General features: G+C 38.5%; 1 protein-coding gene across 9 annotated transcripts in view; it reads right to left on the reverse strand.

The window, feature by feature from the left end:
- FBXL5 (F-box and leucine rich repeat protein 5) overlaps window positions 1-26,487 on the reverse strand; it is a 39,848-nt gene that overhangs the window by 4,316 nt on the left and 9,045 nt on the right. For 4 of the 9 annotated variants that reach the window (XR_015222181.1, XR_015222180.1, XM_086612446.1 and 1 more), the window contains exons 2-10: window positions 21,498-21,713; window positions 19,572-19,667; window positions 18,591-18,774; window positions 16,296-16,478; window positions 13,682-13,807; window positions 12,551-12,699; window positions 12,263-12,345; window positions 9,817-10,539; window positions 6,879-7,027 (exon numbers count right to left, since the gene is read on the reverse strand). Coding sequence is in view for 7 of the 9 variants with exons in the window: in XM_086612446.1 (XP_086468572.1) it covers window positions 6,879-7,027; window positions 9,817-10,539; window positions 12,263-12,345; window positions 12,551-12,699; window positions 13,682-13,807; window positions 16,296-16,478; window positions 18,591-18,774; window positions 19,572-19,667; window positions 21,498-21,713 (1,909 nt within the window). In the remaining 2 variants the exon portion in view is untranslated. Of the gene's footprint in view, window positions 1-6,878; window positions 7,028-9,816; window positions 10,540-12,262; window positions 12,346-12,550; window positions 12,700-13,681; window positions 13,808-16,295; window positions 16,479-17,624; window positions 17,649-18,578; window positions 18,775-19,571; window positions 19,668-21,497; window positions 21,714-26,487 lie in introns of all 9 variants that reach the window. The other 5 variants (XM_086612447.1, XM_086612450.1, XM_086612449.1 and 2 more) reach the window with 5 other exon arrangements.

Here is a 26,487-nt window from a genome sequence, read left to right on the forward strand (position 1 = left end):
AAGTTAATCAGATTCTCACCTAACAAGCACTGTCTACGTTACTGGTTTAGTTACCTCTAAACTGGATTACTGTAATGCTCTTTACGCGCATGTCTGATGACTCAAATGCTTCAGGTGACCCAGAATAGAGGTCTGCTTACTCAGATGAAGAACGCTCAGTGTCTTCAAATAAATTACACATAAACATGTCTTGCAATTTAAGAAAGGAGCATAGCTATTTGATTACTCCATTTTGTTACACATACTAGTGAAACAAAAATTAGTTAAAAGTTTCCTAGAAAGAAGTTAGGCATTTCACCAAGAATACATGACAACCCAGAACAAGACCATGATGAAAGAGCCACTCCTGCCAGGACAACCACCTGCCACCACCACATCCCTTTAACTCATGTTCTAGCTCTCACCTGCGGCAGCAGAAGCATTCACGTAGTCTACAGAAAGATGGGTCCCTGACTCATCTAGGAAGGGGAAGGGAGGGAAAAAAAAAAAAGAAAAAAAAGCCTTCAGCTACTCTAGTTCTTGATTGAGTTTACCAAGTGGCCACACAAAGACTAATGTTAGCCTCAGTAAGGCAGCAAGAGTGAGCCAGGAGGAATACAAAGGAAGGAAGGAAAGACGGAGTGTTTTTCACAGCCGCCGCCACCAGCAAGAGAAATATATATCAAGGCAATATTAAATTCAATATCTGAATTTAATAAACTCGATTCTGAGTTTACTAAGTGCGACTCTCTATCAGCCTTTGGTAAAGTTACACTTACAGACCTTTATGAGAGCACCTTGGTTATCTATAGAACTTGAGAGACCAAACTCTTGAAGTTTAACAACAATGCATTTCCGTATGAATTTGCACACAGGAGTCTGTAAATAAAATTTCAAAGTTTTGGCTTCATTGCTGGAAGACAGATCAAACTATGACCAAATAATTTCTAAATGCCAAGAGGAAAGAGCGAATCATCAGAATCACCACAACTTTATTTCATTAATGGTCTATTCCTTTAATTACAGCACCTGAGGACTACATCATTAAAAACCTCTAGAAACTGAATCATACTTAAAAGCTGCAAAGAGCTACTGCTGCAGAAATTAGGGAGCCCCATTTCTCTAATCTTGAAGCTGACAGCACTCCAGGCTTTATTAGAACTGAGAGTACAGTAAAGAGATTGAACATAGCTGGACAAAACAGCCTGTGGGAAATACAAAGTTTTAAGTGGCAAGAGGTAACTCAAACATTAAACTCTTCTTACTGAGTTCAGTGTGATTTACAATCAAGTGTGTTTTAGAAATTAAACTAAATCAGCAATTAGAAGGTAGGTACACCAAGAGATTTCTTTTCAGCTGCAGCAGAGGGTTATCTAACTACAAGTCTCCAGCATTAAGCAAAACACAGGTAGAGATCCTAAATATTAGTATGCAAAAAAGTTACACTAACAGTAAACAAACAGAAAATAAATTTGGAAATATGAGCAAATTCATGGTCTCTGCTCATGAAAACTGCATTATATTACTGCTATGCAACAGCACTGACTCAGACCTAACTGAGTCTATCTAAACGTAGCTGCTTTACCTTTTCATTTTAGTCTACTGAAGAGGCAGAGCAGCTGTGGTTAGACCAGCACTTGTAATGAAAATCTGAAAATTGCAAACATGCCTACACCAAACAAGTTCAGCAAGCCCTGTGAAAAAAATGCAATGAAGCTGTTAAGGGCCCCCATTAGGCTTAGTGTTCATAGAAAAAAAAAAACCACCTCTGAAAATAGGCTGTAGGTGAAAGTAAACCCCTTATATATCAAGAGATGACAAAGGGTATCTTTGAATAATAAAGATGGCTAGATTGTATGCTGTTTGCAGAACAAAAAAAAAAAAATGATGGAGTCAGACTGACAGGTTTTCCAACATGAGCACAGAACATACCTCCTTCCCCAAAAACAGTCCCTGAAAAGCTGGTGGGCAAAGAAAATGATGAAATTATTCCCTACATGCTTACCGCCCAGTAATCTTTGTGCAGCAGTTAATAATATAGTCTATATATGTGCAAACAAACAGCTTCAGAAATGGATTGATTTAAATGAAACAACTATTCCTTTCCCTACAGTTACTTTAGAAATGCCAAAAGATACAGAAACAGTTCAAGCTATCACAGAAATCCTGCTGCTCAGAGCAGAGTAAGGCATTAGTTTACCCTGAACAGCCCTATCACAATGAAGTTGGAGTGAAAATACAAAGAACATTACCCAGATAAAACTGCAGGGGATTCAATTATAAAAAGTTATTTCCTATTTCAGAATTTTGCTCAGACACTCTTGTAAGTTTTTATTAACTTCCTTCTTAAAGAAAACAGCCACAAGCTTCTGAGATGCTACTATTTCTCAAGAGATTTGAGAAGCCAGATCATTACAGCCTTACTCTCCTGTTGATTTATCTCTACGGGATTAACTGCTCATGCAAAGACATGCATGATGCTTTACAGAACCAAGCAGAGCTCACAGCCTCACAGCTTCCAGCAGGCAGTAAAAGGAAGGACACAAACAGGAAAAGGGCCAGGACTTTACAGTATAATTTCAAAAAAATACTCTGTTTAAATATAAATAATTTCTTCAGGATATTATAGAACAGCCAAGCTACAAAGTGGTCAGCTCACACAAGATTCTGGCTTTGTAAACTAATACTAAGATGACAGTATATTTTAGGGACAAGGAGAGAAACAGAAATGTCTGAAGACAAACCAGAACATCAAGTCTGGTATTACTGACAGAAGTGAAAATAGAGGGAAAATAGCAAGGAATCAGATGTAAAGGGAAAAGGATTTTAACCAGTCTTTGAAGACATCTTTAAACTCAACACAATGAGGAAGTAGAGTCAGTGAAGGATTTTAAAAAAGCCTTACAATTTTCAGGTTGAAACGCTAGAAGATATTTTAAAAGCTATAGACTGGATGAAACAGAAGGAAGTAACAAAAAGCAAGTGTCTCAAAAGGAAAAAAAAAATCAGCAGCCAGTGTCAGAAAAGCGAATGAAGAAGTACAAAAATTATGGAAGCAAAATATGATTTAATACTTTCACTTCTAATATTAAGACCCAATCCAAGTGCATCATCTTGTATCAATTTCAGTGGACTGAATACCCAAATGTGAGTATAGATTTAGTTGTAGTACCAAAGTTCTGGCATCTCATGTCCTTGCTGTGGCTGCATCTCAATATAGATGCAAATTATTGAGCTGAACACCATGAACTACCAGGGAATACAGTATTGTTTTACACACAAGTAGCTCTTACAATCCTGTGACCTCAGCTATTGCTCTCCTTTTCCCTTCCCATCTGTCGCACTCAGCTGTTTTAAGTTCACAACTGGAATACAAGTCACATCACAGCTCCCCTCTCTAATGCTATGAATGCTTGCTGGACCAATATAATAGACCGAATTCCAGTGTAGTAAACATGGAAAAGACTTGCACCATTAACTTATTTGAAGCATTTATCCAGATCCTTCTCCTGCTCAGATCCAACCCTGTTACCAAGCCAAACACAAACCAGAAAAAACTAAACTACATTTTACATAAGGACACATGATCAAAAATATCCTACTCCAAAACTACTGCAATATGAGAGGTTTACATGGCAAAACACTTGTCATTCCTTTCTTAAAAATCATTGCTTTGGTACCAATCTAATGAAGCCTCTGTCTGATGTTATGACTATAAAGAAAACATACAATTACGTGGTTTACCGGGAACATATGGAAAGGGCGAGTGTGTATTAGCTATATGGAGACTTATTTTCTAGCCCCTATTACTTATGTTCAACGAAACTATGAGATAGATGGGCTGAAAATGCTTTCCTAGGTAATACTGAATTCTACTAGTGTCAAGCAAAAAACATCAGAAGAAAAAAATCAGGAAAAAATAACTTAACAGTTGTCATATTGGCATCACAGAGACATGGTGGGATGAATCCTATGACTGGAGTGTTGGAATGGAAGGATACAGGCTCTTTAGGAAGGGCAGGCAGGGGAGACAAGGAGGAGATGTCACCCACTATGTCAAAGACCAGCTGGAGTGCATGGAGCTCCATCTGGGGATGGATAAGGAGCCAGCCGAGAGCTTAAGGGTCAGGACTAATAAGGGCAGGGACCAGTGACATTATAGTGGGGGTCTGCTACAGGCCACCTGACCAAAAAGACCAAGTGGATGAGGCCCTCTACAGACAGATAGGAGCAGCCTCACATTCACAAGCCCTGTCCTCATAGGGGACTTCAACCACCCCAATATCTGCTAGAGAGAACACAGCAGGGCCTAAGCAAGCCAGGACATACCTGGAATGCACTGGTGGTAACTTTCTTCTCCAAGTGACAGAGGAACCAAAAAGGGAGAGGTGCTATGCTGGACCTTATTCTTACTAACAAGGAGGTGGGGAATGTGAAGCTCACGGACAGCCTTGGCTGCAGTGACTATGAAATGGTGGAGTTCAAGATCTTTAGGGCAGTGAGGAGGGAGAATAGCAAGCTCATTATCCCGGACTTCAGGAGAGCAGACTTCAGCTTCTTCAGGGATCTGCTTGGAAGGGTACCATGGGATAAAGCTGAAGAGGGGCCCAAGAAAGCTGGTTAACATTCAAGTATCACCACGTCCAAGCTCAGGAGCGGTGCATCCCAACAAAGAGGATATTGGGCAAAAACACCAGGAGGCCCACCTGGATGAATGAGGAGCTCCTGGACCAACTCAAACACAGAAAGGAAGCCTACAGAAGGCAGAAGCAAGGACAGGCAGCCTTTTATCACTGACATACCTATAGAAGCTTTTCTTGTTGCCCTTGATGTCCCTGGCCAGATTTAATTTTCTCAGGGCTTTAGCTTTCCTGACCTGATCCCTGGCTGCTCAGACAATTTCTCTATACCAAGTGATAAAAGGAGGACTAGGGAAAACGTAGGGCCTCTCTGGAAGGAAACAGGAGGCCTGGTTGCTCAGGATATGGAGAAGGCTGAGGTACTCAATGACTTTTTTGCCTTGGTTTTCACTGTCAAGTGCTCTGGCTGCATCGCCCAAATGGCAGAAGGCAAAGGCAGGGACTGGAAGAAAGACGAACCGCCCACTGTAGGAGAAGATCAGGTTTGAGACCATCTAAGGAACCTGAAGGTGGACAAGTCCATGAGACCTCATGAGATGCATCTATAGATCCTGAGGGAACTGGCAGATAAAGTTGCTAAACCACTATCCATCATATTTCAGAAGTCGTGGCGGTCCAATGAAGTTCCCACTGACTGGAAATGGGGAAACATAACCTCTATTTTTAAAAAGGGAAAAAAGGAAGACCCAGGGAACTGCAAGCTAGTCAGTCTCATCTGTGTCTAGCAAGATTATGGAGCAGATCCTCCTGGAAACCATGCTAAGGCGAAAATAGGAGGTGATTGGTGACAGCCAACATGGCTTCACTAAGGACAAATCATGCCTGACAAATTTGGTGGCCTTCTATGATGGGGTTACAGCACTGGTGGATAAGGGAAGAGCAACAGACATCATCTACCTGGACTTGTCCAAAGCATGTGACACTGTCTCATACAACATCCTTGTCTCTAAACTGGAGACGCATGGATTTGACAGATGGACCACTCAGTGGATGTGGAATTGGCTGGATGGTCGCGCTCCAAGAGTTGTGGTCAACAGCTCAATGCCCAAGTGGACACAAGTGGTGAGAGGCGCTCTCAGGGTTGGTATTGGGACCGCTAGTGTTAACATCTTGGTTGGTGACATGGCCAGTGAGATCGAGTGCACCCTCAACAAGTTTGCTCATAACACCAAGCTGTGTAGTGTGGTCAACCACTGGAGGGAAGGGATGTCATCCAGAGGGACTCTGAGAGGCTTGAGGTGGGCCTGTGAGAACCTCATGAAGTTCAACAAGGCCAAGTGCAAGGTCCTGCACATGAGTCAGGGCAATCCCAAGCACAAGTACAGGCTGGGAGGAGAAGGGACTGAGAGCAGCCTTGAGGAGAAGGACTTGGAAGTGCTGGTGGATGAGAATCATAGAATCATAGAATGGTTAGGGTTGGAAGGGACCTCAAAGATCATCTAGTTCCAACCCCCCTCCATGAGAAGCTCAACATGAGCCAGCAATGTGCGCTGGAAGCCCAGAAAGCCAACCATATTCTGGGCTGCACCCAAAGCAGTGTGGCCAGCAGGTCGAGGGAGGTGATTCTGCCCCTCTACTCTGCTCTCGTGAGACCCCACCTGCAGTACTGCGTTCAGCTCTGGGGCCGCCAACACAAGAAGGACATGGAGCTGTTTGAGTGAGTCCAGAGGAGGGCCACAAAGATGATCCAAGGGCTGGAGCACCTCTGCTATGAAGACAGGCTGAGAGAGTTGGGGTTGTTCAGCCTGGAGAAGAGAAGGCTCCGGGGTGATCTTATTGCAGCTTTCCAGTACCTAAAGGGGGCCTACAAGAAAGCTGGAGAGGTACTTTTTGCAAGGGCATGCATGGAGTGATAGGACAAGGGGCAATGGATTTAAACTGAAAGAGGGTGGATTTCAATTAGATCTAAGGAAGAAATTGTTCACTCTGAAGGTGGTGAGGCACTAAACAGGTTGCCCAGAGAAGATGTGGATGCTCCATCCCTGGAAGTGTTCAAGGCCAGGTTGGACGAGGCTTTGAGCAACCTGATGTAGTGGAGGGTGTCCCTGCCCACAGCAGGGGGGTTGGAACTAGATGATCTTTAAGGTCCCTTCCAACCCAAATCATTCTGAGTCTTTTCATAATTAATCTGAGAAACTCAGTGCCACATAGGCAAGAAAAAAAAAAGCAGGGTTTTGGTGGTTGTTCTTATTTAAAAAGCGTCCTTAAACCAAACATCGCTCCCCAGAAAGGCATCAAACCTTCATAAAAAGACATTACCGTTAATGTTGTCACAGTAGTAAAAGTGTTCATCGTTTAGAGAAGGGCACACAGAAACTAAATCCTGCAGGCCTGCACCAGTTACAGAGAGACAACCCGAGAGGTTAAGGTGTTCCAAATGCGGCAGTCCTCCTCCCAGAGTCAATGCCCTGTCAACAGACAGAAGAGAGGTGTTAAGAGCTTGCACAGCGCGACAGACTGACAAATACTCCACTATGTCACCAAGTCACAGACTTAATTGCGTCTTGTAAAAATAACACACCTCTAATCAACCAGTTTTAAATCAGGTAGTTTCATACCTTATAAAAGGGATGACCCCTGAAGCTGCATAACAGACCTGAAAAAATGAACTGATTTATACAGAAACTAACAATTACTTCTGACAGACTTAAATGGTAAATCACTTTGTTAATGAATGATTCCAGAGATGACTAAGTATTTCAAAGAACTACAAAGACATTTTCTCCAAAACACCACTGATTCTAGTGACTCTTCCAAGGTGATGTATGTTCCTCAATCCATCCTGAAAACATGACACTCCCAAGTTTGGTGCGTTAGGCTTCTGAGAATCTGAATGTATTCTATTTTTGTGGTTAAAGTTATTTCAGAATACAAATTTGTATTTTCCTAGGGCTAACAGCAGAACCTCTCTCTGCCAACACACCATTTTATTATTCAAGTGAAATTCTCTTTTTTTTTTTCTGAGTATAAGAGAGTTTGGCTGCTGATGCAACAGCCTCATGGATATATCACACCTAAGCAATCACTCTGTCTTAGGCTGCTTGCTTCTCTGGCAAGCTCACAGGGAAGCCAGTCCAAGTTCAACCACAAACAAGCTCATCCACCTGAAAAAAACACCAGGATTGAATCACCAAGCTACAGATTCAAGCCAGGACATAAAACTGAAAACACTATCTGTGTATCACTGTAGAACCTTCTCCCATCAGCAGGCAGAAGTAGAACTGTTGACCACAAAAAACAGCTACCAGTTTACAAGTTTTCTATGAAATTAACTGGCAAGTGTTTCTATTAGCAGGTTTCATTTTCTTTCCTCAAGGTCTCAAACTATTGCAGTGAGTGCAAGAAACACTTGTTGCAGCACACTCTCAGCTCTTAAATACTGTCTTTTATGAAAAAAGCACCAATGGGAAACCGAGTCATGGGAAGGGTTTAGTTGTGCCAATGATCAAATCTCCCTTTGGTCCTAGATTACTGAGTCATTAAGAAAACCAGACCAGTAACATGCAAAACTACACACAGCATGACTTACCACCAAATGAAACTCAGTAGTACCAGTCTGCTCCACCACTTGAACAGCAACAAGCTCAAACACAAAGCACACCTATCTGAAGCTTACTCTGAGCAAGACTAACATTGGTGGGTGAAAGACTAAGTCTCAGAACCACCACTGCAGGATACATTTGAACAGCTGGTTCTTCTGAACATCAAATGGGGATGAAGTCTTTGGAGTGACAAATCAATTGCCAGCAGCACATCACACTATTTCTCAGTGGACTACAGCATGCAGTACAAGTAGGCATGAAGTCTTCCCACTCCAAGAAGCTTTCATTAGCCTTAAGTGCTGCAGCACACCTGAGCAGCAAGTGCTTCAGCCTTCTGACACAATACAAAATATCAATGGCAAATATTATCAAACATAGGAAATTTCCTAACTTTCTTGAAGCCATCTCAATGTTGAAGTCAACTCAAGTATTTTCTCCTCCTTTAACTATTATATGAAGTCATGTTTAACATGATGTTCTGCACATACAAAGTCATCACAGAAACACAGAATCAGTTAGGTTGGAAAAGACCTTTAAGATCATGAAGCTCAATCGTTAACCTAACACTGCCAAGTCCGTCACTAAACGATGTCCCTAAGCACCACATCTATATGTTTTTTAAATACCTCCAGGGATGGTGACTCAACCCCTTCCCTGGGCAGCCTGTTCCAATGCTAGATAAGCCTTTTGGTAAAGAAATTTTTCCTAATATCCAATCTAAACCTCCCCTGGTGCAAACTGAGGCCATTTCCTCTTATCCTATCGCTTATTACCTGGGAAAAAAGAGATCAACATCCAACCTGCTATAACCTCCTTTCAGGTAGTTGTAAACAGCCATAAGGTATCCCCAGAGACTCCTTTTCTCCAGGCAAGAGACCCTAGACCCTTCACCAGTTTCCTTGTCCTTTGGACACGTTCCAGCACCTCAATGTCGTTCTTGTAGTGAGGGGCCCAAAACTAAACACAGTATTTGAGGTGCAGCCTCACCAGTGCAGGGGGACAATCATTTCCCTCATTCTGCTGGCCACACTATTTCTGATACAAGCCAGGATGCTATTGGCCTTGGCCACCTGGGCATGCTGCTGGCTCATATTCGGCTGGCTGTTGATCAACACTCCCAGGTTCTTATATTATAGTAACATAATTTATAGACAGATTTGATTGATGGGCCAAGGCCAATCGTATGAGGTTCAACAAGGCTTATGTGTTGGGTCCTGCACTTGGGTCACAACCTCATGCAATGCTACAGGCCTGGGGAAGAGTGGTTGGAAAGCTGCCTGGCAGAAAAGAACTACGCCAATCAAAAAAAAAAAAACACCACCATGAATCAACACAATCTCTTAACAAGTAACTACTAAAGATTAAATCTACAAGCATTAATACTGCCTAAACCAACAAATTTACAAAAACAATTGACTTCAGAGGATATGTCTAAAAGATCTTTTTTTTTTTTAAATCCCCAAAAGGAAAAGCTGGAAAAAGTTTTCAAGTCTGATACTATAAAATATTTTAAGATGCAAAGACCACTTAAAACTTACCAGTTTCTTCAATAAAAATGTTTCTACTGAAACTAGGCAGATTCACCTCAGAATGACCCAACAAATAAATTTGACAAAAACGTACTGCAGCAAAATAGCTCAAAAACGTCTCCTCACCTCAGAGCACGGTCTGTGATCTGGTAACATCCAGACAGACTGAGAAACTGAAGAACTCGTGCAGTCTCTTCATCTGTTTTTTCACTCCCAGAGTATGACAAGTCTTTTTTCTCTGACTGCTTAGTCCTTGTTGTTTTATTACACAGTGCAGAGGACTCTGGAAGTGCTCGAATAGTTCTTAGTGCTGTCCCAGCACAACAGAATGAGTGACTGCAGTAAATCAAGTCAGTAGAAGCACAGTGCTGCTGCCACCCTCTAGTCCTTAATCCATAAATGTCTCTACCGTAGCAAGATGCAGAACAATTAATATGGGATGTTGGTTCCATAAGACAAAATCCTTCAACATTTCTATGTCTCCACTCCGCAGCATCTTCGATGTCAGCTAAATCATCTGCATCTAGCATCCACACGTACGCAGAACTGAAGGCTTCTGAGCCATCAGGTTTAGTCCAATGCTGCTCACTATCTCCTCCCTCAATGAAGTTTTCGTTGTTGATTTCAGGCAAACAATTATACTTCTTGTTGGACTGCAGAGTAATCTCTCTGTTTTTCCACAAACTCTTAGTATTCCTGTTTCTACAGCTTTTCAGAATACCTCTGTTATGGTGAGTTGATATGATACCCAGTGCTCTGGAAAGCCTCTCTACAGCCACATCTGTGATTTTCTCACATCCAGACAGATCAAGGTGGCGGAGATTTGGACAACAACCAATTGAAGACCAACTGAAATCGGAGAAAAAAAGTGGTTTGCTTGTTTGGTCTTTCAGGGTTTTTTTTAGTTTTTGTTCAGAAACAGGTGTTAAGACTAAATATACAACAGAACATTTCATAAGTAAAATACGTATATTAATTCACAGAATATTTAAAGAAAAGATCCCAGACAGGTTAGATTGGATACTCCAAGTGCTGTATATATGCCTACAAAAATTATGTCTACAGAAATGCAAAATAAATCACAAATCAGGAACAACCTGTGTTTTTCCATATACTGAGACTTAGAAGTCCAAATTTGCCATACATGGAACAAATTTTTAAATAGTACATCAGACTGAAAGCACCAAATACATGTGACAATTCCAAAAAGCAGTCTGTGTTGTGTATAATGCAGTTACCAAGAGCCATCTAAGCTACTACAAGTTAACAGTTAACATCTCAGAAGGCTGAAAAAAGTAAATTTACTGAACTAGCAAATTTCACCACCGCCCCTCTCCCCCAAAAAATATACATCCCAGATGTAATATTCAGTTCAAACTATTTTAATAGTTATAATTTGTAGTATTTGAATTTTTCAAGCTTGGCTGTTTAAGTACACTGATATTTCAATATCCTGTCATTTCCCATCTCTGTCACAGAGAGTAGCTGGGTTCCTGAAACACATTCTGTGTACAGTACTAATTATTCTATAAAAGTCATTAGGATTAGAGATGGTAATGAAATAAGAGTTTACCATATTAACAAAATCTCACCTCATCAGCCTTACCTTTTTCAAAAGAAATAGAAATTTGATCTACAGTAATATTGTTATAAAAGTACATATCTGATTTAAGTGACCTTTACCTATCCATAGTCAATGTTAACTGATTATCACTTACTTTCCGTAAGTGATTACTTATTTACAGTAAGTCAAACTCATTTTTTCAGTTACCAGTTGAGGTGTTGGAAATAGAGATATATAAGGCGCAGCAAATAACATAGGTTTCACTAGAGATTGACAAAAGCTCACAAAGATTGATTTCTGAGCCACAGAAATTCTGTAAGGCTTTTATTTCAGTTACACTTCTTGCACAAGCTGCAGTGTTGTTAGCAGCATCCACACTGGTAAAATTTTCTGTGCTGTTAACACATGAAACTTGAGAGCACTATATAATGGAAGTACTGAACACTGAAACAGCCACTGAGTTTCAGTAGCACAGTAAGACCCTCTGGTGCAGGGTCTGCATCCATGTACCACCCCACTGACATCAATATCATTTCTACAGTCTTCAGTAAGACTCAGGAACACACAGTTACTACACTTAAACATTAGAGCTTTGCCCACCATTTGATCAGTGTCCAAAACAGCAGTCAAACATTACCAGCCATATCAGACTAAGAACTACTATAACTGAGTGACTGCAAAAATCTATGGACAATGTGAAGTTGTTAACACTAGAACAAAACATAATTATTGTTATGGATAGATAATTATTGTTACGGATATCTACACATTGACAGGTAATATATATCCAATAGTGAAAACAGAGCATTTTAAACGGCCATTACAAACTCACATGCTGCACTTGCTATGTCATTGATTGTTACTTGGGGGTAGTTCTTAGTTATGTGCGACTGAATGTGATTTCTTCATTTCTCTCTTTATTGGTAACGGACTAGACATGTTTGAATGTTTTTCCCCCTCAAAAAGGTGAATTTTTTTTTTTTTAAAAGAAAACAACAATTATCTAACCTTTCAAACACAGAGTCTGAAATATCAGTTTGAGTGAGATCCAAATATTCCAAGTTGGGGCAAAGTTCCAAGATCTGTCTAACCTGGAAAAGGAAAGGAAAGGAAAAGAAAATAATCACTAAAGACGCAAGCCAACAAGGCTGCACACAATGTCAAGAGACAACACACAAATTAACGTCCTCTTGAATTACAACTCATTTTCACTATCCCAGTGTTTAAGCTCAGGCACATCAGTTATTAATTAGAGACTACATAGCCACAATTACATGCCAGTTTCAAGTTGCATACCATTTTGCTAGATGCTGCAGAACTGTAGGCCAGTACTAATGTCTTCACTGAGGAGCCAACATGTGGGAGGACATTATGAATTAAGCCATGAAGTAAACGTTTTTCCATTTGTGCTATATTAATGGCAAGTGAATCTTCAGCTGCTTCTTCTGAAAAAACAAACAAACAAAAAAAACCATACACAAGACACTTAAAAAATGCTTTGAGTCATTTGGAATTCACACTGCCATCTTATATCAAACAAGTTATCACAGTAAACTAAAGAAAGCTTAACAAGGCATAAGTTTCAGAAAGTCCCTTACATCAAACCTTTGCCAAACTCTCGCTCAACATACTACTTAAGCCTCATCTTTAAAAAACCATCTGCTTGTTTTTCTGACAGTCTTGAAGAGTTTAACTCCAACAGCAAGTAAAAACAGTAAGAGTCTTAACAGAAAATTATCATTAAAGGACTTGGAGAAATATTTACTACAGATTATGTACTGCTCGGGGCTGTCTGGAGCAGCCGTTTGCACCCATTCGCTTTATACATTGAAATACTATCTCATGGAATATTTCATATCCTGTGATATAAGAGCTTAAGACAAATTTTAAATTAAGTCTAGAATGCATTAGGATGCAAGATGATTCATCCAAACTTCCTGAAGAGATGAAGCCTAGCTTTTACCTGCTTCCTAACTGGACACATACCCATAACTCTTCTACCTGCATTCACGTTTCCTCTCTCCTAGATGAATTAATTCAGCTCATTAAAACCAACTGCGTGCTTCTCCCCACCTCCCACTTCCCCCTCCCCTCCTTTTTTTTTTTTTTTCCCCCACCCAGCTGGGAGTCAGGATGAGGTGGAGATAAGGAAAAAGAGCACTCATTTCAGGAACCTTAAGTAGTTGCTAGACAAAACTTCCCAAGTTCTTTTTTACTATGTAAGTCTACTTAGCTTAGTACGCATTTAATCTAGACAGAATATAAGTTTTATTGCATTTGACATTATTTTAATGTTTTGGAATAAACTATGAAAAAAGTCTGTATTTTAAACTGATCTTACAAAAAAGACTCCATTTCATACATTTATTTCTTATAGGTATGTCATCTTCAGGAAGAAAAAAATTCACCAAAATCAGATTTGCCTACCAGATTCATCTATGTCAGCATCTTCATCCCATTCCTGAAAAGCACGACTTTCATCTTGTCTATTTTTCACCCATTCCTCATCAGGTTCTGTCTCCAGATCTGCCGCAGGACCACTGTACCAATCGCCTACCCATCCCCCCCAAAAAAGAAGGAAAGGAAAAGAAAAATGAAAAAAAGAAATTAAGACAAACTTCCAATCACTGCAGAAAATAGTAATGATAACTTCTCAGTATACTGTGACCTGACCTAAACATATAAATTAATTTTGCATTCATCTCAGCTAAGGTTGGACTGAACCTTGACATAATTCTTGTTTGACTTACATTTTAAAGTTTCAAACAATTCCTAGAACAGTTTCAGTACCATTACAGAATTCTCTGCCTATTATGCTTTTCTGAGACATGCCTGTTGTCCTTATTTCCTTGGTAGGGACCAATACGATTACAAAAAACCCAATAGAAACAATTATGGAATATTTGGACTGTGTAGGTGCTGAAGTTCCGGCAGATTAATTGACCATCAACTTTTAGTAACTAAACACTTGGTTTAAGATGTTTCTGTTTTCCTCTGGAATGTCACAAATATACAGTTAACCAGGATGTATTTTAATAGCCTGGTTTTAGTCATTGCATGACAACTCCGGGATCAAGAAACCCGAATTCCAGAAGTAGCCTGCTTACAACAGCTATAGAATACTCAATTGTAACATATATATGACTCAATCAATAGACAATCATTTTTTTAGAACATCTGGATGAACATGAGTATCAGTAACAGCTCCAATGTTTTAGCTGTTAGGGCACCCCCTCTCCCCAAGGGTTACTGCACAGGCATAATGTACTTAGATTCGGGTATATTATAGTGTTGGGCTCGGTACAAGCAGGTCTGCTGCCTCCCTCAGTACAGGCATGCTTAAAATAGAAACAGCTTATCCTACTATTTCACTAGTGGGGGATCCTACTATCCTCAAAGCAAGAGCCACTCCTGTGGAATGGAATCTAAAAGAACAAGGATTCTTATATGAGCAACACAGTGACAATGAAATCCTAACTGATTGTCAACCCGCTGTGAAGCAAAAGGTTTCAGTAACATTTCTCATCTTCTTTAACCCATCTTGATAATACATAAAAAGCCTCTCAGAAACCCTGTCCGTATTAGGAGGAAAAAAAAAAAAGTTAAAAATTTAACTAAGCCTGTAGTTTTATGTTCTTTTTTCCCCATTTGAGAATCTTCCATCCAGTTTAGAGCACTTCTGCACAAACACCTGTAGTAGTATAGACGGTATGTCATGAGACTAGCTTCCTGTTGTACCAAAACCAGGTTTAAGAATAGGTCGTTTTAAGCAGCTGCCAATTATCTTTTTTGCATAGCACTGAATTATCAAGGCAACTAAGTTTTAGATGAAAAAGAAAATTTAACGGTTTAAACCCTGAAACCTCTCCTCTCCACTCAGTCTTTTGCAGCTTAGGGAGTAAGATTTATCCAGCCAAAAAAAATTAATTCAGATCCAAAAATCATTTAACTCCTCTCTGCCTTGTACAGATTTTAGAAGCCATAAAGGTATAGCCAGAAAGAAGTTTTTAGCTGTTACGTATCTCAAAATCTAAGCTATATATTGTTAGCTTCCTCTTAGTATCTTAAAGGCACATAAAATACAGCTTATTAAACAGCACAGATTGTCTCCTTTTTACTCAACTACACTGACATGGCAGCAATTGTGAAGCCTGCAATGCCATACTCCAGTGATTCTTTAATACTCACACAAATAAGGACAAATACAAATAGAAATAAAGCTCCACATATGCTCTCATGACTTGTAACTGGCCTCATTGGAATACAGAGCATTTTGTCTATTCAACAGGTAGTTTTGCAAAGGTTACACTTTTCAACAGGAAATTTTAATAAACAGGAGAATTTGAGTAACAGAAGTTATAACAAACCACTTAGTCCTTACTGCAGCAGAAGTTCTGAAGTAAGATATCTAAAAAATCACTATTAAAACTAACATTCATACAGTTTTCTTTGAAGTTGGAATACAGAAAGTAAGAATAGATTGTGAGGAAACGTTAAAACTCTGTTTTAAACTTCCGTTATGCAGTTAGGTCTGAATCACACGACAGACCTCTCAGAAGAAGAGCATACTAGTCAGGAACTAACCAAAATATATATTTTTTTTTTTAATCTCTACCTAGTAACCTAATGAAATAAAAATATTACTGACATAGGTATAACCGCAACATTTATAATACAAAACCCCTTAGATTCTTAAATCATAATTAAGATGTTGTATTAATCAATATACTTGTTAGCATTCAGACAAGGAAACAAACCTCAGTAAAACCAATCAACAGTTTGTATAAGAGCTACTGGTGAGTTACAAACAAGACAACTTTTAGTTTCTTAATTCTACAAGATGGAGGTATGTTTTGGGGATTTTTAATGTTTAACCAAGTTTCAGGGCACTCTCTTTGCCAGAAGGGCACATAAACCCTTTCCAAGTGCTCAGCTGTCAGGCGGATTGTACATCACAGCCTATACTAAAACATTCTCTTCTATAAACCCAGAAATTCTGATAATCAACACGCTTTCAATGGAAGAAATAAATTTAACTTACCTCTGGCCCAGCGAACAGGGTAAAGATGCTTCCAGAGAGATCCAGTTTTAGCCAACAGTGCCCATTCAGCGCTTACTTGACTACACTGACATAACTCTTGAGGGTTAAGGTAACTGAAAATGGTCAGCATTACTTCAGGAGGAAGATTAGTAATATTTGTGGTGTGCCCTGTTACTTCGGTTTCTGAAACACAGAAAGTGTGTGTTAGGTGAAGCACATTCTCACAGCTTTAAATAATAACAGTGGAACTCACATTTTACTAGGGCAATCAAAAAAACAGTATCTGAAGAAATTTTAAACATCTGTTTGGCAAAAGAGTTTGAAAAAAATAGGTATCTCTTTGGCTGTAAAAAGTTTTCACTGTAATACCACCTTACATAAAACAAAGAATAAATCAGCTCAGTTTTCTGTTTGCCATTTTCTCAACTGGTTAGTTTTTTCAAAAGCACTCAATTTCTTGGCTGGGACGCAGCAAGAAGTCCATGCTTAACTCTTTGCAGCCGTCTCATTTTATTTCTAGCTTTAACTGCTAGCATAGACAATTAATTTTAACTTCTGAAGGGTGACAAGCTATTCAGGTTGTAAAGTAATACTGAATACTAGGTTAGACATTAAAATTTGACCACTCTAATGAATACTTCAATGGACACCAGTAGGAATCATCTCCAACAGCACACTCTTATCATCACAGTACAGAAAGCTGCAAACTATTTGAACTTAGAAATTCAGTGCTTCGGTTAGTGTTTTTTTTTGCTGTTAAGAGAATTTGTAATTCTTTGTTTAAGGACAATGTACTCGAGGAAAAAAAGTATTTCTAAAATAGTTTTCAGGAGTCTTTGGAAATAGCAGGTTTCACAAATTTGTAGAGATTTACTTTTAAAGTTAGTACACAAAGTATATAGGACTTTACAGTGAGACGAGGATCACGTTTCTTTTTGCAAAGAAGCTTCGAAAGCGAGCATAATGTCAACTTTACCCTGTGATAATCTATTGCTACTTCAAAAAAAATTATACAGTTTTACGTGATAAATCAATATTATTCAAATTTATTCGTACACCTGGCAAGTCACCACAGGTAAACTACAGAGAATTTCACACTAAAATGCAGTTAAAACTGCACAGGACTGTAAGCTGTGTTATCTTATTCCGTTTTTATAAAATGGATGCAGGACACATACTTCCCTCTCCCTAGAATCTAGAATACAACCATTTCAGAATTACTACTGTCCCCAAACTGCTATTCCAGCTAGACTTAACAGCAAGTAATGCCATAAGGCTACTTCTGTCACATTCATCTGTTCAGACTCAATAGTATTTCACACCATGGACCATGATCTTTTCTGAAGGCTTCACCTGGAGGGCAGAAAATGATCAGTTCAGTAGTTTAGAGAAGTCAACTTTCATAAAAAAAAATCTGATTACAGAACAGTTTTTCAAGTTTTTCTAATGACAGCATCAAATCTTAGCAACATCACTAAGTCAGTTTCATGGGGGCTTGCTATACTTATCAGTCCCACACCCCAGTTATTACACTTCTGGTACATTAATTCCCCTTCTTTGGAGCATCAACTCTTCTTTGTTAGTTAAAGACCGAAAACTGTGAACACAGACAACTTAGGCTGCTTCAACAGTCATAAAACAATCCTGAAGTGTACTTCAGTTATCCATTTATTCTAAGTTTCATCAGGAAAGGCAGTTACAGATGAACGCAAATTAAATATCCAGTTTCAGAACGCACATTTCATCTGACCTACTCACACGCTCCACGGATTCATTCCCTTGCATCACTCCACACACACAGTTTCTTCCTTTCTGATTCCTGAGAGGCCCAGGAAAGTTAGGCAGTGGAGTTAGGGAAGGCGAGTTGCTTTTAATTTGAAATATTGTCAGTTGGCTAACTATTCTGTGTTATTAAACCATCAACAGAAAAGTTCACAAAGCGGTCCTGAAAACCAAGAATTAAATGCAGAGTCTGCAAATAGAAAATGTAATTTCAATCGAAGTATGAAATTAGAAGTTAATTATCATTTCTGCCTGTTTATTATATCAAATTTTACCATGGGAGGGAAGGGAAAGGAAGAAGGCCGAGAACAGGTAAACAGATAAGTACTATCTGCATCACAACCTGTCAAGAAGCTTGTATCAAACAGTAACGTTCCTGAAGTTTCAAAACTGAAGAAATTCACATTTTACAAAAACTATTTCATCTGCAAGTACATAACTTCAGCTATGTCACTGGTGTGGCTTTTTAGATAAAAATTGCAGTTTGAAAATTGCTTTAACTAGATGCTTCACCTTGATCTGCCTTCTCGTCCACAGAATACTTAAAAACCTTCTGAAGCTCTTCTGCTTGATTCCACTTACTAAGACCTCTGAATTCTGCAGCCTCCTTCTGTGAACAGTGCTGTGCAATTACTTTCTTCTTAATATCTTTCAGTTCTTCGTAAGTAAAGTATTCCATCAACATTGGCTGAAAAACCTAAAGCAAAGGAAAAAATAAAACCCGGTGCTGACGAAGACAGTCGATAATGCTACACAGACCTACCAACACGGAATTTTCTGTTTCAAATTCTCTCCAAGTAAAACATGTCATACTTTAAGTGAACCTAAGGACAGGACTATGGAAGTTTTGAGTTCTAACCCTCTGCTTGCCAATGGATCACTGCATATAGTCTCAGGCAAGCTGCTTAATTGTTTTCCCCAAGAGAAAAGGGAAGTGATTAAAGTTGCTTAAACTATTTAACTTATCAAGGTACTCACACGGAAGGCAAGGAAGAACAACATGAGAAAATATTTCTCTTGGGCAGACTTCGGAAGATTTACTTTCTCCAGAAGATGCTTCCCAGTTTTTGGATACCCATAAATCATCAGACTGGCAGTACTAGTCTATGTTTCAAATATAGGTCAGCGGCTGTTTGGGAGTGTCAGTTTGAGTCATGAAGCACGGGTTTACAGGACTTCTTTTCCCTTTAAGTTTCACTACACATCCCCTTAAATAACTACCTGCTGCAAACAAATCCCAGCCCCAGTGGACTTTTAACAACTTTTTAAAGGACCAGAATTTCATCATAAATTGGCAATATATTCACTGCTTCAGAACGTGTCCCTTTGCAGTCAGAGAATGGAACAATGACACCACAGTCCTGAATGCAAATTGCCATAGTAATAAAAATAGAGAATTGTGAAAAAATTGAACCTCTAAGTCCTTTGTCTCTATTCGGTCATTCCAAACCCCAAGGAAAATCAGTATAATATTTGAGGACAATTTTTACCTACCTCCTCCTCCTCTTTCATATGAGGAAGGAAATCCCTGGTAAAGGCTTCCAATCGCTCCTTCAGCTGTTTCGCATAGTTTAGCTGTTCATATTCGTTCTGAGAAGAAAGCAAAGATTTAACTATTATCTAATCTTACCCATTCATTCAAGGGTTAAACTGTTAAGTAAACCAGTGTTTCAAAGTAAAGCCCATTATGTCTTCCCCATGCATGCAGCATGTTTGATCTACCTCTTAGTAAGAACATGTTCACTTACAAAGTTTCATGATAAGCTGACAGTCTGTATTGGACTGTTATTAGGCAGAAAAAAGTATTCCTTTCCTGCTTGATTTCAATTTATTTTGTTATCAAATATGAATTAACTTGTCTAATCACATTTTTACTCTGAAGCAATGACTGAAGTCTGTCAATCTACAATCTCAACCAAAGTTCAAAGTAGTAATGGACTAATCTAAGTATTTGCATGTTTTGCATAAGAATTATTCTAAGATACAGCAGTTCCACTTCATCTTTTAACTGTACACATTTTACATTAGTAATTCTACAATTCTAGCTTCCAAATTATAATCGGAATTTACAGTCACACATTCTCTGTAGATATTTACTCTGGAAATGGAAAGAACTCTAAAGATGTAACTGATTTATAAATGTTAAAGTTAGACCAACCTCATCTATCAATTTGTTAGCGTGTTCTCTGTGCCAGTAATAAGAAGCAAGTACTGAAGTTTGCCCAGTAATTGTGACATACTGAAGTTCCTCATATTCTTACAGTAAATGTAAGTTTTTTCTCTTCGAACTTGTACAACATCAAGAAACCCTGACTACTACAGAAAAAAGCTTAAGCCATCAGTTTAAGTTAAACTGACTGCACTCTCAAAAAAAGTTAAACAATGAACACATCAGGACAGCTAGAGAAATCTGGGGTTTTTTTTCCATACTTCAGAAGTCAAGTAACAGAATAACACTGGCATCCTATCAAAGAGGAGGTGTAACACAAAGCCAAGTGTTAATTTTTCCTTCTCCTTCACTTTCCTTCATTTTCCAATTCATTAATGGAAACAACTTAACATAAATTTTAAGGTTTGATATGCATAGGGGAAAAAATTATTTGCAGGATTCCCAGGTCAAAAACAGCTTTAGACAGTAGAATGGAATCAAATCAACTGCATATTTGGTATTTTTCTTACTAACAACATGGACCATGTGTACTAGAAATGTAATGTGGGATGTCAAATTATTATTCGAGACTATAGATCTTAAACTGCAGAAATGGGCAGTTGAGTCAGGTACCTCAGAGGAAAGACACAGCAGAATTCAAGTAGGATTCTACTGGAGAACTTAACAACTTTAAGTCATGAAAAATCCAGCTGGAGAAAAACATTTATTGCTGCTGGAGGACTGGAACACTAGCAGCATTACTGAGCAACAGATTACTGGAAGGCATACATGACTCACAGGAAAAAAAAAAAAGGCAAGCATTGTTTTAAAGTCTGGTAATCATCTCCATTTGTGACAATAATACAATGCTATGTGCCATGAACAGAGATACTCAGGGTTTCCTAACAAATTAATAAAACATATTATTTCTATAGTCAGAAACTGTTTTGACAAATTAGCAGAGCAGTCTTCGTATCTGAAACTTCTATGTTGTCTGTCCAACATACCTCCAATTATGCAGTGACGGACTTCTGTCACAAAATACACCCCTGAAAAGAATTTTAACTAGAAATTTAGTAACTGTGATGAATGGCAAAAGAATTTATGTTTCGGACTGGAAAGTTTTCACTACTGTATCAAGAAGTCACCAATGTTTCTTCCTTTTCTTTCTCCTTAATTTATTTGTAGAGAGTATTAAGAAAAGTTGAGGCAAACTAATACATGACAGCGTGTTTTACTTAGGACACGAGTCCTTCTTACAGCCTACTTACCTTCACATTCTTTAACCCTTTCTCAAAGAGGCTAAGCATTTCTGAGAGTTTGTTGTCCGAGTGCACATTGTACACTGTCCGGCTACGTTGCTGAAGTAAACCAATGATACACTCATTTTCAATCTGCTCATGCATTTTAAATTCCTTGAATGTGGCATAAAGAGATTGCAGAAGAGCCCGAAAGTCATTGTTGTTGGAGAAGTTGGTCTTGGAGAGCTAGAAGAAAGAAAAGCTCATTAAAAAATGAACAAAAAATCATGTCAAGGTCATGTTACAACCTTAGAACAGGTATTAGCTCCTGTTATTCATTGCTCCCACTATTTGTAACATAAAACTGAAAATTTCAGTTTTATACAGAAAATGGTAAAAATCAAAATTGAATTTGAGCAACTTGCTTCAAAAGACATCAAAAATTAGAGCAATCAGTGCTTTTAGTACCAATCTTGAGGAGCAATAGATAAAAAAAAAAAATCAGAGATTCAAGTGCATAGATGGGAACACACAAACTAGTTTTGTTTGAATAGTAACTTTCCTATAATTTATCTAATTGGTGCATTAAAATATAATTTAATACAACTTCTTCCAGAAGTGGGCAGAATTAATATCAGCATTTGCATATTACAGATTAACAAACACTGATATAATATCCCAATTAATTTGACTTTTGAAATTATTCACAGCATTCATAATTATTTTAATGTTCATGGCTGACTTGCTATTTGATTTTTATTTAACAAGCACTGACACAAATTCAATATAAACCCCTCAAACTTGTTTTAAAACTTTCAAAAACTCATCATGCATCATTGTTTCATTTATACGTTTCCTCTTACAGTTCATTAAAACAGTAAGCCATTCACACTTGAATTCTGTTAACTCCCCAAAGTAAGTTAAGGGAGCAGTTTTACTACAATGTCGAGCTTTGTCAGTGAGGTTTACGTAAACTAAGGGATTTAATTGCACAACTCTCTCATTTCCAGTGGCAACTATGTAACTGCACTTCTCATCACAGGCTCTGAAGAAAAAAAAAAGGAACTATAAATTTTAGAAACGTTACAAAGAACTAATGTAAGATAACTACAGAAGTTTAACAAAGCATAACATACGCAGTAATGCACATTGTAAAGAAAAGTGTGTTTCATTTAATTAGACAAATTCTGAAGGCAACTTTCTCACTCCAAATGGAATGAACAGAGCTTAAGAAAACCGGAAAGTAATATGATAACTTTTTAAAGGAAGATCATCCTTGCGAGAACAATGGAGTTACAGCATTAGCTTTAAAGAGCCAGTAAAATCAAAGTCGTACTTAAGCAACATAAACCAATCCTGTGGAACACTGAGATAAACAAATGCAGAAAGATTTCCTGGTAGAAATCAATGCAACCTCCCCAGCCCAGCAGGTAACCAAAAGGCTTAGCCACTTTCCCAGATCCACGTTTTAGTCCTTACTAAGAAGCCATTATCATAAGCCCCTGAGACTACCTTTGGGGACATATTATCCACAAGGAACACCAAGTCCTACCATGCGACTACAAACTATACCAGCTGTTGGAAAAGGCTTCCAATGGACTGAAAATCAACAAATCAAGAGAGCACAAAGTTCTAGATGACACCATAGTGCCATTTTTACATGTGTACAAACAGTCACCATTAGCAACAATACATATTAAAACCGCATTTTCCATTGGTGAATGTGGAAAAACAGTATGTTTTCCATTGTTATGTTTTATTCTACATGCAGCTTCAAGAATCACAGCCTACAGCAGTACACAAGAGCAAGCATTCTAAAAATAAAAATATTTTAATTCAAAAAAACAAGCCACTGGAGTATCCAGAACTACTTTAGTTTACAAAGATTCTGGAATCCAAGGGTTCTTCTAGAAGTGGGAATCTGAGACATAATGTGTTCATACCTAATACTTACATACATCAAAAATAACCATAAATTGAGGTATCTAAAACTTCTATCTTTTAAAAAAAACCCCAAAACAAATGCACTTACTCATTCTGACATTGCATTGCCACTTCCTGGCAAGCACTAGCAATGCAACTGAAACATGCTGGACATCTGCCAAGTACTTACGCAACCCCAAGTCAGCTGTGCACACTGCACATTACACACTGTACATATAAGCAAAAGTACCATCATTATGGGGAAAAAAAAAAAAAAACAACCAAAAATCACATTTACTCAGCCTCAGCAGAGATAGAAAACAGGGCAAAGTTAAGGTGGTGGGTTTTTTCCCCAGTGTCTTTTAGGCCAACTACTAACAGTTCAGAAAAAATTCCTGTGGTTGTGATGCACTGCGTTAGGATTTGAGGCCTGCGCTGTTATGTACATATCACAAATGGGAAAAAGATCTTGGTGCCGAAGACAATTTCTATCCTGTGCCAAGCTCAGAGGCTGCCATATACAGAGCAGTAGCACTAGATAAAACTACAGGCTAGATTTTCCACAGTGAAAAGCCGAAGTCTGAACAAGCACAGGAGATGGGTGCAGAAACACCTCTTCAAAACAGCCTCCTCAACTCCAGCCATTTGTGATTCAGACCTCAGTAACAGTGAAGTTTGATTTCTAACGTAGCATTCCTCTTGATCAAGAACTGTCTCAAAATTGTTCATTCTACTCATAAGGATCTACAATACCTGAAGTCAGATCCTAAAGATCCTTTTCCTCCCCAAGAATCCCATTTGCTTCCAAATGCTTGGCATTTTGATTAACACAGAAATGTAAACAAGGCTGCTGAAGTGTGTAACAGGAAAGTTACACAGAACTATTGCATTTTGCTGTGGGGTTAAAAAAAAATATCACAAAATTGATTCTACTGTAAGATAGCATCTTCTCATCCGCCTGACTCAAAAATCTTTTCAGGACTCAAACTTCTGTTGAACCTACCTATTATCATCCACAAAGCTGGAATAAACACAGAATCCATTTGTGCATCCAATTTAAGAATTCCTGTCAGAAATGTATTGTTATAGAAGCCACTGTAACATGAAACACTTGCATATTCACCTCTGCTACTGAGGCTTCCATCAGATATCCAAGAGATTAGAAACTATGGAGAGGATATTGAAGTTTAATGACTGTACTTGTCAGCAATCTGTACATTAAAAAGGTCAGCCGAAACTAAGCAAAACTGTCCTTTCAGAGGACAGGTAGCCTAGCAACAGAGTCACTCGGTCAGATCTGTAATTTCATTACTGGGACTTGATGAAGTCTTACGACAGGGGACCAAGACTATTAACAGACAGCAGCTGCTCTTCTCCAAGGTCCACTACTCACCAGCTCTACACAAGAAAAGTAGTGCAGGAGTTTAGCAGTGCAAAAAGAAAACCACCCCTCCCCCAGACTCAGTTGGAGAATCCCAAAATAATGGCAAGGGGGCCGAAATGGATGATATTAAGGATATTTGCTAACTGGTCAAGACTACAAAGCACAGTGCATGTGTGATCCCTGGGCAGGCTTAAAACACACCCCTGAACCACAACCACAGGTGTTAAGAGATACTCGGGAGCTTTCTGGACTTTTGAAGACATTATATTTAAACAACTGTAAGTTACAGCACAACTGGTTTTGTGTTTGGAATGCATACTCCAGGAGTGGTAACACAAGAGAAATAGTCGTTGTGCCTCCTGAAGCCTCCAGAAATTTAAAAATTATACATAATTCAAACAGCCTGAGCAACAGTCCAAACAATCGCATTGCAAATTCTGTCTGAAACACTTCAGAGAACTTATTTCATGGAGGCTGGGGAAGGCGTATCAATAATCCAAGGGCCACAGTGGTGCCAGCAGTGGAGTAAAGCACAAAGTCACAAAACATACCAAATTTATTCCAAGTAACAGGATGACAAGGAGACAGTCATGCTAACCTAAGACTGCTGATCTCTAAAGTTTTTCATACTTAACCAGTCAATTTAGGGGTTTTGCAGTATACAAAACTTAAAATCAAGACTGAAATTAAAACTGGAAATACTGATTTTTCATCAGGGTTGAAAGCAATGCATATACTAGTATTAGCATTATTACGAAGCATATCTTAGAAGTTTTCTGCCATTGATTCAAGATCAGGTAATTCTACCCTTTCTTTGCAGGAAAAAAATACAGTAACTCTGAATTAAGAAATCACTTGATAGACATCTTTTTTTTTAAACCTCAAATTACGCAATTAAAGAATAGCTATGCTTGAAAAATCTTTGTAGCTCAGACAATCATATAGCAGTTTCACACGAGCGCTCAGCTCCACTGGACTACAACAGAGCCATTAACATGGTCAAAATGAACATACAGAGACATAGCAAACACACACCCTACCTCACTGTAAGCTATTATTTCATTTTTGTGCTTCAAGAACAAGACCAGCAACATTACCAACAGTAATTGCTATTGATACAGTGCTTCATGTTCACAATGCTCGACTGAAGGTAAATCTACATTCAACTGTTGCATCTCCTTTGTGGCTTTAGTGCTTTCATGGAAAAAAAAAAATCTGTCAGATAAAGATAAAAATATTTATATCCAAAATGTTGTGAATAAATAAGAAAGCTCAAGACTACTAATTAACTCACTGAACAAAACACAGTATTTTTTGGCTTCTGGAAGTGTTTTACATATGTGCCAATATGGAAAAATGTCTTTCTAGAAGTAGAAGAAAATTAATTTTCCAGAAATGTTAGCTTACAGTGAGTAAATTGAAACAATTATTTCATAATATCTATGCTAAAAATATATTTAATGAGTGGAAAGGTTTACTTCTTCCTTAAAAATATCCAAGCATACTATTAACTGGCGAGGAGAAAGTAGCAAACAGGAATAAAGGAAAAGTACACTGTTCTTATCAGACTAGCACAGCAGCAAGCAAAGTCCATGTTGTGCGATAACTTTCCCAGTTACAAGCATCTCCCTACTCCAACTACAAGCTAGAAAACAACAAAAACATAAGGAAAGAGAACAGGACAGGGAAAATTGATTTTTCTACTCTGACAAA

The sequence above is a fragment of the Tauraco erythrolophus genome, chromosome 5 (genome assembly GCF_009769465.1).
Source record: "Tauraco erythrolophus isolate bTauEry1 chromosome 5, bTauEry1.pri, whole genome shotgun sequence".
Lineage (NCBI taxonomy): Eukaryota > Metazoa > Chordata > Aves > Musophagiformes > Musophagidae > Tauraco > Tauraco erythrolophus.